General features: G+C 35.8%; 1 protein-coding gene across 2 annotated transcripts in view; it reads right to left on the bottom strand.

Moving 5' to 3' along the window:
- Positions 1-13,033, bottom strand: part of ERO1A (endoplasmic reticulum oxidoreductase 1 alpha) — a 44,506-nt gene that overhangs the window by 21,118 nt on the left and 10,355 nt on the right. For both annotated transcript variants that reach the window (XM_060142582.1, XM_060142590.1), the window contains exons 4-6: positions 11,418-11,456; positions 1,754-1,830; positions 1,586-1,659 (exon numbers count right to left, since the gene is read on the bottom strand). In XM_060142582.1, coding sequence (XP_059998565.1) covers positions 1,586-1,659; positions 1,754-1,830; positions 11,418-11,456 — 190 coding nt within the window. The remainder of the gene's footprint in view (positions 1-1,585; positions 1,660-1,753; positions 1,831-11,417; positions 11,457-13,033) is intronic.

Genomic DNA, 13,033 nt, shown 5'->3' with positions numbered 1-13,033 from the left:
TCAGATTTTAGAAAGGTAATACAGTACATGCAACATATGTTCAATATTATTCTAGCAGGGACTGGGACAGCAACCTTTAATCAAACACATAAAAACATGAATATAAACATGCAGTAAAAACATGAATATTCACACTGAATGAATCTGTACTAAATTTAAGGAGAAAAATGTTCATTTTTCAAAGTTTTCAGATTTGAGAATTAGGAATAAAGGATTATAGATATGTATCTGCTAAAATATGGTCATGGTTTTTATTAAGGAAAGCATATGTATCTTTTTTTCCCAAAATGAAGCCACAAATTAAAAATAAGTACTTTCCCTTTTTCTTCCCTCTTTTTGCTGGGGGGAAGGGGTGTTGCAAGATTAATCTTTTGCTTATAATTAAAATGATCTATACTGTTCTTTTCACTGATTTTTTAGAAGATCATTAATCTGTTCCAAAAGAACCAAAGAAGGATACAAAAACTCAATTTGGTTTAATTTTGTTTAGCCAATTAAAAGGCTAACAAACTTACAAAAAAGGAGATACTAAAAAAAAGGAAGACTAGGAGAATCTATAAATCTAAATAAATAAATCCATAAATCAAATGGTTCTAATGGGTTCTAGGGCTCCTAGATTTTAATCATACCAGAGCTCTGGCTTAGTTTTAGATGTCACAGACATAACTCATGGTTCATTTTTCTCTTTTCCAAAAATAACACAGCCCATCATTAAGGAAAATATTTAACAATCCAAGGCCAATATATCAAAAGCAGGTTTTTGCAATCTCTACCTTTTATCTATTTATGCAAAATACCTGTACATATCACAAAAATTATATATATTACTAAGTACACAGAACTGCAAAACTCAGGAGGTAAATTTTTCTTTTCCAGAAACTGGGTTTTCTTTTTAAATTGTTTTATTGTGGTAAAATATATATAACATGAAATTTGCCATTTTAACCATGTTTAAGAGCACAATTCAATGGCATTAATTTTATACATTCACAATGTTATGCAACCATCATTGCTGTTTCCAAACTTTTCTATGACCTCAAACAGAAACTCTGTAACCATTAACCAATAACTCCCCATTCTCCCCTCCCCCTAACTCCTGGTAACCTCAAATCTACTTACTGCCTCTATCAATTTGCCTACTCTATATATATCATATAAGTGGAATCATAAAATATTTGTCCTTTTGTGTCTGGTCTATTTCATTTATCTTAATGTTTTCAATGTTTATCCATATTGTAGCATGTATCAGAACTTCATTTCTTTTTATGGCTGAATAGTATTCCATTGTACGTGTATACCACACTTTGTTCATACATTCATCTGCTGATGGATACTTGGGTTGTTTCCACCTTTTGGCTGTTGTGAATAATGCTGCTGTGAACATGGGTGTACAAGTATCTGCTTCCCTGTCTTCAGTATTTTGGGGTATATGCTGAGGAGTTGAACTGTTAAGTCATATGGTAATTCTGTGTTTAGCTTTTTGGGGAACTGCCAAACTGTTAGAAATAATTTTTTAAATTATTTTAAAAGAATTTCTTTTCCTTAGGAACAATCTTAATATGTATAGTATAAAAAAATGTTATACCATCAGCTTCACAGAAGTTGTCTGAGGAATCATCATGCTTGGTCCACTGAAGAACAGCCTTCTGTGTTTCTTCACTTTAAACAAAGAAAAGAAATAGAGGTATTCTTTTTCTTAAGTTAACATTTCACATGAAAAAGCATAAAATACTACTGCAAAAAACCCCCAAACCTTAGAGATTCATCCACAGCTCCAAGTCGTTCAGCTTGCTCACATTCTTCAATGAGATTATTGGCTTCTTCAGAATACTAAAACAAAAGGGAAATAAATAGAATTCAACTGATTGCATTTTTAAAACTTCTAAAAAAGAATTTCAAAGGAATTTGGGGTTCTTTTATACCTAGCACCATCCCCCTGGCTTCAAAACTTAAAAAAAAGGGCTTCCCTGGTGGCGCAGTGGTTGAGAGTCTGCCTGACGATGCAGGGGACACGGGTTCGTGCCCTGGTCCGGGAAGATCCCACATGCCGCAGAGCGGCTGGGCCCGTGAGCCATGGCCGCTGAGCCTGCGCGTCCGGAGCCTGTGCTCCGCAACGGGAGAGGCCACAACAGTGAGAGGCCTGTGTACCGCAAAAAAAAAAAAAAAAAAAAAAAAAATTAGCCCCACATTCCTCCTGGAGCTAAAAAATAAAAGTCTTTTCCCTTTGTCTTGTTGGCAAACACGATTTACTATTATGTTGACAAAATAAAGAATAGTTTATAGTCTGATAACTCATTATCAAAATGTCCATTAAGAAAATCTTTGAGGTTAAAGAAATCAACTTGGCAAGGAGTCATGGAGCAATGTCCCACTTTCCTAATGACCTAAATGTCAGCATCGGTTTTCTCTTCCATAAAACACGTGGTTGGGCTAGATCTTGTGTGTCTACGATCCATTTCAGCTCTAAATGCCATGATTCTAAAAATGCCCTGGAATCTACCAGATCTTATAAAAAGTATTCCAATATCTTTAGGTGCTTAAAATATATTCTTTAACAACCATATTTCTTCTCAATGTCTAAGTCACTATATATATTCTGCTAGCTGTGTACATGGCACAGGGGAAGTGAGTGTGGATCAGGAGATTTCACAACACACAAGTCATCACCACCATACAGCTAAAAGACAACATTGGAAGCAGGAGGCCACAAATTCAATCACTCAACAAATATTAACTGAGTGCCTATTATGTCCTTATTGTTAGGATGACCACACAAATGACTGTTCAGACTAGGACTCTTTTGAGGATAAAAGGGAACACTAAAATAACTGAAATGATACAATTTTTTGAAACGCTTATGTACTGAATTACAACGTTGTTTCATTATACTGGTCGACCTAAAGACAGTTCAATTCAAAAACTACTTTCAAAAATGAAATTCTTTTATACATAATTAAGTATTAATGCGTTAAAGGGATATGATGTATTCAGCCTACTCTCAAATGTTTCAGAAAACAATAAGAATATGTATATACAAAAAGCATGCTGGGCTTCCCTGGTGGCTCAGTGGTTGAGAGTCCACCTGCTGATGCAGGGGACACGGTCCGGGAAGATCCCGCATGCCGTGGAGCGGCTGAGCCCGAGAGCCATGGCCGTTGAGCCTGCGCGTCCAGAGCCTGTGCTCCGCAACGGGAGAGGCCACAACAGTGAGAGGCCCACATTCCGCAAAAAAAAAAAAAAAAAAAGCATGCTAAAACAAATGAGGCAAAATATTAAAGATTAGTGAATGTTTATAAAAAGTGTGCAAAATGCCTTTACATTAATATTATATTAATATTATTATATTAATATTGCTACTTTTCTATAAGTTAGACATTAGTTCAAAATAAAAAGTTAAAAATACTTATCAAAAAGTAAACAAAATTATTCAAAATATAACATATACCTATGTATTTTAATATACCTATGTATATTTAAAACAAAATTTTTTTAACTTTATCATTATAATTACCTGAATATTAAAACATAAGTTAAACAAAATAACTTTTCTTATTTCCAACTTAATAATTTAATCAGCTTTGTAAGTCACGTCTGTCTCAAAACTATGTCCATTGGCATTTTCTCTGAAGAAAAATAATTTTTCCAATATGCTTATTATTTTCAATGTTTCATAAAATTGCCCACAATCGTCTTCAAAGTTAATTTTAAGGTTAATTTGAAATAATTCATACCTTCAACTGACTCTTCCCTGCAGATATAATTTTTAATTGAGAAAATATTCTCTACAGGTAAATATATGAAAATGTTCTAGCCCACATATTTTCGCAGTTCTATTCTTTGCCTCTAAAGTAAATTTCTTCAGTAAATATTCTAAGACAAAACTCATCAAATAAGTTGTCTTTATTTTTTAAATTATTTTAAATGTTTTGCCAAATAGAGATGCTATGAAATTGTAAGCCTTCTCAATTTCATTCCATTTCAGGTCAGAATATAAATCTATCCAGCTAAAAGCGAGCATTCAACAAGAGGAGACTCTTCCCACAAGGGGAGATTCTCCAAAATACAATTGTAAAATTTCAGAATTTAATCTAGTATACCATTTGAGCTTTCCTCACTTAATGTGTACAATTCCTCCCTCGTTTTCATAGGAATAAATAGTTAAGGTCTTTGTTTACAAGCTTTGTTATAATAAGTGCAACTTGCTAAACCTTCAAAAGCTGACATTTGTTTTGTTCTTTTCTTTAAGCATTCCATTAATTCATACTTTGAATAATGATTTTCTACTGATTTTGAAAATGCAACCAACATTTAGAGGGCTCATTTATTAAAAATCAATCAACACCCTAGAAGGACTCTTGGGTTATTTTACAAAATAGCTCTTCAAAGGCTCAAACATTTAAAAAATTGGATTGATGGTGGACAGCAAAGAAAGTCCTAATGCCATGCTAAAGTAATATTCTCTTCAGCATCATCTTCATTTCAAAACTTTATAGTCATTACTTAGTGTATATATAAAAACAAAAACCTACATATTTTGGCAATTACCACTTCTATCTTAAGTGGTAAGATATCACAGCATGTTTGGAGGCCATTATGAATTATGTATGTACCTCAACCAATTACAAATTCATTTCTGCTCCAAAGATTTCTTGATTTAGTAAGGACATTTTTTTTACCAGGACATTGTTTTTTATCAAAATCTGTAGTTGTATTATCACCACAAAACAAACCCTTTGTCTTCAATTTTGAACTTTAAATGAATTTATACTAACATTCAGTGACAAGTGTTTTCCTTCAACAGAATGAACTTCCGAAAGTTTTACTTTGAGTCCGTCAACTGAGTGAAAAAATCAAACAATTTTTGGAATTAAATGATTTTCTATTGGAAACAGCTGATAATGGCATCATCTAATTACGTGCAAAGCTCTGCACTGGAGCCAACACATTAATAGCTATGACTTCACTCTGTGTATGAATAAGAAAATGCGGAATCAAAAATGAGCAAAATTAGTTTAGATCTAAGGTGGAAAAAGTGCAGAACAGTGGTTGCCTCTGGGGAAGGAGTATGGATTGACTGGGACAGAGTATGAAGCAACTTCCTAGGGTAACAGTAACGTTCTATATTGAAACACAAGCCTAAGTTACACAGGTGTATGTATTTAACAAATGCACACTTAAGATTTGTGCACTTCATTGTATATTAATTTTATGAAACATACACGTAAGCAAATATTGGACTCTACTTAATGATATACTTCCAGTTATGTATATATCTAGTTAATGACATATAGTGAGGGCAATGTGTACTGATGCTCACAATTTATTTGAAATGAATCAAAAAAATAAGATGGTTTAATGGATGGCTAGAAGGATCTACAGATGGACAGATATGTGGTAAAGTGAGTTTATGAAAATGTTAATGGAAGAATCTAGGTGATTAGTATAAGAGTATTCTTAGGAAAATTCCTTCAACTTTGCTGTATGCATGAAAATTTTCATAATAAAGTATCAGAAAAATTTAATTTAGAACAGTTATTTAGTCTAAATGAAAAATCACATATCCCAGAATGATATGTAAATGCACTGTCTCCAGCTACACATGTCAAATTGTTATCTTAAACGCAGTCTTCTTAAAACAAACACTAACTTACAAAGTAGATGCTAAGGCTGTGTCAGCAGATCTGTGTGTTTGGATTTTCATATGATCAGTGATACTTCCATGGCCCTTATGGAGGGTAAACGATGACCTTTGTGCAAGTTATATGTCATCATCAACTGTTCTAAGAAATGGAAATTCAGTACTTCATTTTTCATTAAACATGTATTTCCTTTTTCCTCTTTCAGTTATTTCAGGCAAAAGGATTCATTGTAAAATTTTAAAAGTACTAAATAGTAATAAGTGGTTGATTTGCACTATGCAATAAAGGATAAAGCCACTATAAAGGACTACTCTCTGTATGCAGGATTGCTCATCCTCTGTTTCCCATACATATTTCTCATAAGCCTAACCTATAATTTCCCAGGTTTTTCACTGACCAGTCAAATGGCAGCTTGGCAGCTTAAGATATATCACAGGTAGGACACATACCACAGTACAAATGGCTGCTAACTCCAAAACCAGCAGCATAGCAGTGGCCAATGCTTCTCCCCCCACTTGCCAAGACTGTAAGGACACAGGGAGGGGGAAGGGTAAGCTGGGACGAAGTAAGAGAGTAGCATGGACAGATATACACTACCAAATGTAAAATAGATAGCTAGTGGGAAGCAGCCACAGAGCACAGGGAGATCAGCTCAGTGGTTTGTGACCACCTAGAGGGGTAGGATAGGGAGGGTGGGAGGGAGACGCAAGAGGGAGGGGATATGGGGATATATGTATATGTATAACTGATTCACTTTGTTATACAGCAGAAACACACCATTGTAAAGCAATTATACTCCAATAAAGATGTTTAAAAAAAAAAAAGACTGTAAGGAGTTAGCTGTCCCCAGCCATTTGTGACTGACTGAAATTATTTTATCAGTAGTCACCTAGGATGTTGTCTTTGAAAGAAAGGTTTAGTTTCCTTACATCTAGAAAAGGTCAGGAGAGGAAGGACAAGATATTATTGGTCATCTTTGTGTTGAAGTAAGAAGTCTTTAGTGTACATACATCTGAAATATTATATAAGAGAGAAGACAACAGAGGAAGCTAGAAATACAAAGCATTTGGTCAACCAAATCTATCCTAATTTATTTTAATGCAACTGTTAATATTTTATTTAAAAAATTTAAAACTCGAGCCAAATAATAAATCAGACAGGATGTCAGAACAACAAGCATAAACTGGTTCTGTCCCAGGCAAACCTTGGCATATGGTCACTTTATTTGCTCTTGTTACTAAATAAAGGCTTTGGATTTTACTCCAAGGGAGATGGGACACTTTAAACAGAGGAGAGATACAATCTGATTTCTTTGTTTAAAAAAAAAAAATCACTCTGGGGCTTCCCTGGTGGTGCAGTGGTTAAGAATCGGCCTGTCAATGCAGGGGACACGGGTTCGAGCCCTGGTGTGGGAAGATCCCACATGCCGCAGAGCAACTAAGCTCATGCGCCACAACTACTGAGCCTGCGCTCTAGAACCCACGAGCCACAACTACTGAAGCCCGCACACCCTAGAGCCCACGAGCCACAACTACTGAAGCCCGCACACCCTAGAGCCCGTGCTCCTCAACAAGAGAAGCCACCACAATGAGAAAGAAGCCCGTGCACCACAATGAAGAGTAGCCCCAACTTGCTGCAATTAGAGAGAGCCCAAGGGCAGCAACGAAGAACCAACACAGCCAAAAATAAATAAATAAATAAATAAATAAATAAATAAATTTATTGGGAAAAAATCACTCTGGCTGCTGTCTTTAGAACAGACTAATATAGAGAGCATGGTTAGAAGTAGGCAGATCATTTAAGAGGCTACTGCCATAATCCAGACAAAAAGTGATAATGACTTGAAATACAGCAGTAGCAATAAAGATTGTAAGATTCTGGGTGTATTTTAAAACCTGTAATCAAAAATTGAATTTGTTCACCAAAAAGGCCTCGAAACAATGACAACCCAGTAAGAATTAGCACCGCAATGGCTCAGGTTATGATCACTAAACACCATTTCTCACTAAAAGAGCTAAGCGTTCCATAGAAAAGTGGTTAATTCCAAGACTGAAGCACGAAAGGTACAAACTAAGCCTAGGACATCTTTTCATAATGGAAAGCAAAAAAATCTACTAAGACTACTAGGATCATCTCAAAAGGCAACAATTCCTAACTTGAAGGAGCTTCTCATGGCCAAAGATGGAACTCAAGTATTGAAACAAATAATGACTAAATGACTAGAGAAGATTCCAATACATTAAATATGTCAAAACTTAAGTTCATATTAATACTTAAAAATAAAAATCTTATTGGGCAACTTTGGAGGGTGCTGGGGTATCAACTCATAATTATTCTGAAACTGGTAAACAAAGAAAAAGAATGAAGCATTTATTCTATGTGTTCTATATAAACTGTATTTCAAGGCATCCAAAGAGTTGACAAGAAAAGGTCTTTATACAATAATAATGGATAGTTAGTATAGGAAAAATGATAAAATTAGAATATCAATATTTTCAAACCCCTAATGAAATAACGCAACTAGGTAATAATCATCAAGGCTGCTAAAACCTTCAAGTAAAAAGCTAGTAGGGAACATTATAATGGACGTATAATGACCCAAAAGATCACTCTTAACATCATGAAAAAAAAGAGGAAACCAGACATTATGTGATGCAATTGTAAGTACACAGGAACTCTAATGAATATATATCAAAAAATTAATCTGAATCTGATAAGCCTTAATATCTAACTACAGGGCACCACATGCAAAAGAATGAAACTAACCCCTTTTTTACCCCATGTGCAAAAATCAACTCAAAATGGATTAAAGGCTTAAACTTAAGACCTGAACCCATAAGAAAACATAGAGGGTAAGCTCCTTGGTACTGGACTTAGCAAAGGTATTTTGGATTTGACACCAAAAGCAAAGGCAACAAAAGCAAAAATAAACAAATTGGGACTACGTCAAACTAAAAACCTTCCACACGGCAAAGGAAACCAATAACAAAATGAAAGGGCAGCCTACAGAATGGGAGAAAAATATGCAGATCAGTTATCTGGTAAGAGGTTAATATCCAAAATATATTAAAGAACTCACACAACTTAATGGCAAAAAATCAAGTCAATTAAAAACTGGGCAGAGGAACTGAAAAGACATTTTTACAAAAAACACATACAAATGAGGTACCTGAAAAGGTGCTCAGCATCACTAATCATTAGGGAAATACAAATCAAAACCATGAGACATCACCTCACACCTGTTAGAATGGACATCTCCATAAAGACAAGATAACCAGCATTGGCAGGGATTAAGAGAAAAGGCAACTATTGTGCATTGTTGGTGGGAACGTAAATTGGTGCAACCACTATGAAAAACAGCATAGAGGTTTCTCAAAAAATTAAAAATGGAACTACCAAATGCCCAAGCAATCCCATTTCTGGGTATATATCGCAAGGAAATGAAAACAGGATATCAAAGAGATATCTGCACTCCCATATTCACTGCAGCATTATTCACAATAGTCAAGATATGTAAACAATCTGTCAATGGTTGAATATAAAAAGAAGATGTGAGATATATATATATGATGAAATATTATCCGGCCATGAGAAGGAAGGAAATCCTGCCATTTGCTACAACATGGATGGGCCTTGAGGGCACTGTGCTAAATGAAATAAGCCAGACAGAGAAAGACAAATACTGCATGGTATCACTTATATGTAGAAACAAAAAAAAGGTCAAACTCATAGAAACAGAGAGTAGAAAAGTGGTTGCCAGGGGCAAGGAGGTGGGGAAATCAGGGAGAGGTTGGTAAAAGGGTACAGACTTTCAGCTATAAGATGAATAAGGTCTGAGGATCTAATGTGTAACATGGTGACCACAGTTGATGTATCACTGTTGTTGTATCATTTATATTTGCTGAGAGTAGAACTTAAATGATCTCACCAAAAAAAAAAGATAAATATGTGAGATGATGGATGAGTTAATTAACTAAATGAGAGGAATCCTTTCAAAATGTATGCATGTATCAAATCATCACAATGTACACTATAAACATCTTACAATTTTATTAGTCAACTGTACCTCAATAAAGCAGAAAATAAGTAATTTTAAAGGGGAATCTGACTCTGATAAGCTATAATACTTAACTACCAGTTTATGGAAAATGAAGAGAGTGATATGTTAAATGACATGACAGGGATACAATCACTAAAGACATAATGTGGGAAATTCTATAGGATATTGATTCATTTCCTTCAACACATAAGTGGCAAAGAAAGAAAAAGGGCAGTGTGGTGGGGAATGAATCTAGATTAAAAGAGACTTAAGAGCAGGAAATGTTCAAGTAGAACCAGAAAATAAAGACGTGCTATCAAAAGGGAAAAAAAACAGTGATGGGGGTATGTCAAAGGGACACAGGAGCCAACTGAAACAGCTCCCAAGTGTGAAAACTGAAACGATATGAACAACAAAATAAAGGAGTACTAGGTTATAATCCACGATAGAAAATAAATACCCACAAGACAAAGAAATGATTGAACAAATAAGGAAATGGAGGGAAAAGATAACAAATCTCTCACACTGAAGAATTCCAAACAATTTATACCCTCAAGGAGATGAAGCGCTCCTAAAATGTGGGCGGGGCCTAGTAACTTCCTTCCAAAGAATAAAGTATGGAAAGCGCAAAAAAAGAATAAATCTGCAGTGGAGAAAGCTGACAAAAAATACCGCAGCCAGGTGACCAAGGTTAACATTAACAGTGATAAGTCATGTTGATAGTATGTACCCTTGATATAGGATGTGATGAAACGGCACTGTTTCTTTTTTAACCTCTGTGGTCTTCTTTCCAAAAATACATAACCTCAGTCTAATCATGAGAAAAATATCTGACAAATCCCAATTGAGGGACACTCCACAAAATACCTGACCAGTACTCCTCTGAAACACCTTATTGAAAACAAGGAAAGTCTGAGAAACCGTCACAGCCAAGAGGAGCCTAAGGAGACATGACAACTAAATATAATATGGTTTCCAGGATGGGATCCTGGAACAGAAAAAGGACATTAGGTGGAAAACTAAGGGAAATCTGAATGAACTATGGACTTTAATTAGTGATAACATGTCAAAATTAGTTCATTAATTGTAACAAATGCACCATACTAATGTAAGATGTTAATTATAGAGGAAACTGGGTATGGAATATACGGAAAAACTGTACTATCTCTACAATTTTTCTGTAAACCTAAAACTATTATAAATTTTTTAATTTATTTAAGAAGAGAGAGAGAGAGACATAGAGACATCAACCAAGCGCAATGTGTGGAATATGTTTGAATCCTGTTTTAAATCAACTATTAAGGCACATATGAAACAACTAGAGAAATTGGAACCCTGACTTTGGTTATGTGGGGCTTTTTTAGTGCTTTTTGTCTTCGAGATGTATATGAAGTATTTGTAAACAAAATGAGTTATCTCAGATTGGCTTTGAAATAACTGGGAGAATGGAATGGGAGGTACAAATGAAACAAGATTGACCACATATTGGTAATTGCTAAAGCTGCGTGATGGGTACACATGTTTTATTTTGTTTTCTCCCCTCTACTTTTACCTTTCAAGTTTTCTTTAATAAAGGGTTAAAGAAAAGAAACAAAAGAATTACAGCCACTGAGTACAAATAACTTTCAAGGGGTTTCACTGCAAAGGGGACCAGAGAAGTGGGGTAGTAGCTGGCAGGGGAAGTGAATTTTTTTAGTTTTTGCTCAATACTAGACACGTTAATAAGTATATGTACATACCTTGTAGCTTGAAGATTTAATTCCATCAGGAACTTCATCCTAAAAAAAATTTTAAATGCTTTTAGATGACATTTATTCTATCTTCTGAAAAAATATTTTAAAGCTCTATGATTTATAAGAAAAATTCACAGAACAAATTACTGAAGTTAACAGGTTATTTTTTAACTGAGAATAGTTACTCAGTCTTTATGATATTTCTTAAAAGTAAACAAAAAATCCGGGCTTCCCTGGTGGCGCAGTGGTTGGAAGTCCGCCTGCCGATGCTAGGGGACAAGGGTTCGTGCCCTACTCCGGGAGGATCCCGCGTGCCGCGGAGCGGCTGGGCCCGTGAGCCATGGCCGCTGGGCCTGTGCGTCCGGAGCCTGTGCTCCACAGCGGGAGAGACCACAACAGTGAGAGGCCCGCGAACCCAAAAAGGAAAAAAAAAAGTAAACAAAAAATCCAACAAGTTATGCTATGGATTATACACATGTTATATTACAGCACGGAAATGTAAAAATAGCCACTTAGCCATTATTCCTTTTTTTTTTTTTTTGCAGTATGCGGGCCTCTCACTGTTGTGGCCTCTGCCGTTGCAGAGCACAGGCTCCGGACGCACAGGCTCAGCGGCCATGGCTCACGGGGCCATCCGCTCCGCGGCATGTGGGATCTTTCCAGACCGGGGCACGAACCCGCGTCCCCTGAATCGGCAGGTGGACTCTCAACCACTGCGCCACCAGGGAAGCCCGCCATTATTCCTTTTAATGCTCAAACTGTCCCACATTTGGCCACTAGAAGACCCACTAAGTGCTGACCTGTGTCTTTTTTATCTGACCAGTGTCTTTATCTGCACCTGTGTCTTATTTATATTACCCCAGTAATCTTTAACAGCACTTTTTGTTTTCTGTTATGACAAGATACTCCAGGTTCATCTTATATATCTCTTGTTCCAGTCTTGGAATCAACCATTTTTTAAGGCGCTTTCCTCTTTCAGAGGAAAATGGTACTAGTTTTTAGTTGTGTGTTGGCCACTTAATAACACAGGACCTATCTGCCTATCCTCAAAGAGATGCTGTGAGTAGAGATAATGATGTATGTGGGAGAGCTCTGTAAATTGCAGGGTCCTATTCTAATGCTAAGTATATTCAGTACATTCCTGAAATAGATTACACCTGCCCAAAGGGAAGGACCCACACAGGGACAATCACTTTATTGTGTACTCTTCTACACTCTGAACTAGGTCAATGTATAGTCTTTTCCTATGACCAGATATTTAGATGGTTTCTAATTTTTTCATATAATAAACTATGCCAAATTTATAGACTGATTTCAGCAGAACTGGCATCTTTACAATATTCAGTATTGCTTTATGGCCATCTTTGGACATCTATCTAATTATTTTAGTAGTGAAATTCTTAGCAGAATTGCTAGGTCAAAGGATATGTACCTTTTTTATTGTTTGGATACATTTGCTGAATTGATCTCCAAAAAGACTTAGCCACCAGAGTGCTCATTTCTTATTCCCAGACTAACACTGGATACTGTTTTTCTTTTTCACATTGGCCAATTAATAATGGAAGTGAAAGAACATTGTTCTGATTCACTGTAAAGGGGATAAATAACTGGCCTTTCGACTG

The sequence above is a fragment of the Lagenorhynchus albirostris genome, chromosome 1 (assembly GCF_949774975.1).
Source record: "Lagenorhynchus albirostris chromosome 1, mLagAlb1.1, whole genome shotgun sequence".
Taxonomy (NCBI): Eukaryota; Metazoa; Chordata; class Mammalia; order Artiodactyla; family Delphinidae; genus Lagenorhynchus; species Lagenorhynchus albirostris.
Note: the sequence above shows the minus strand (reverse complement) of the source record. Positions and strands in the feature narration are given on the sequence as shown.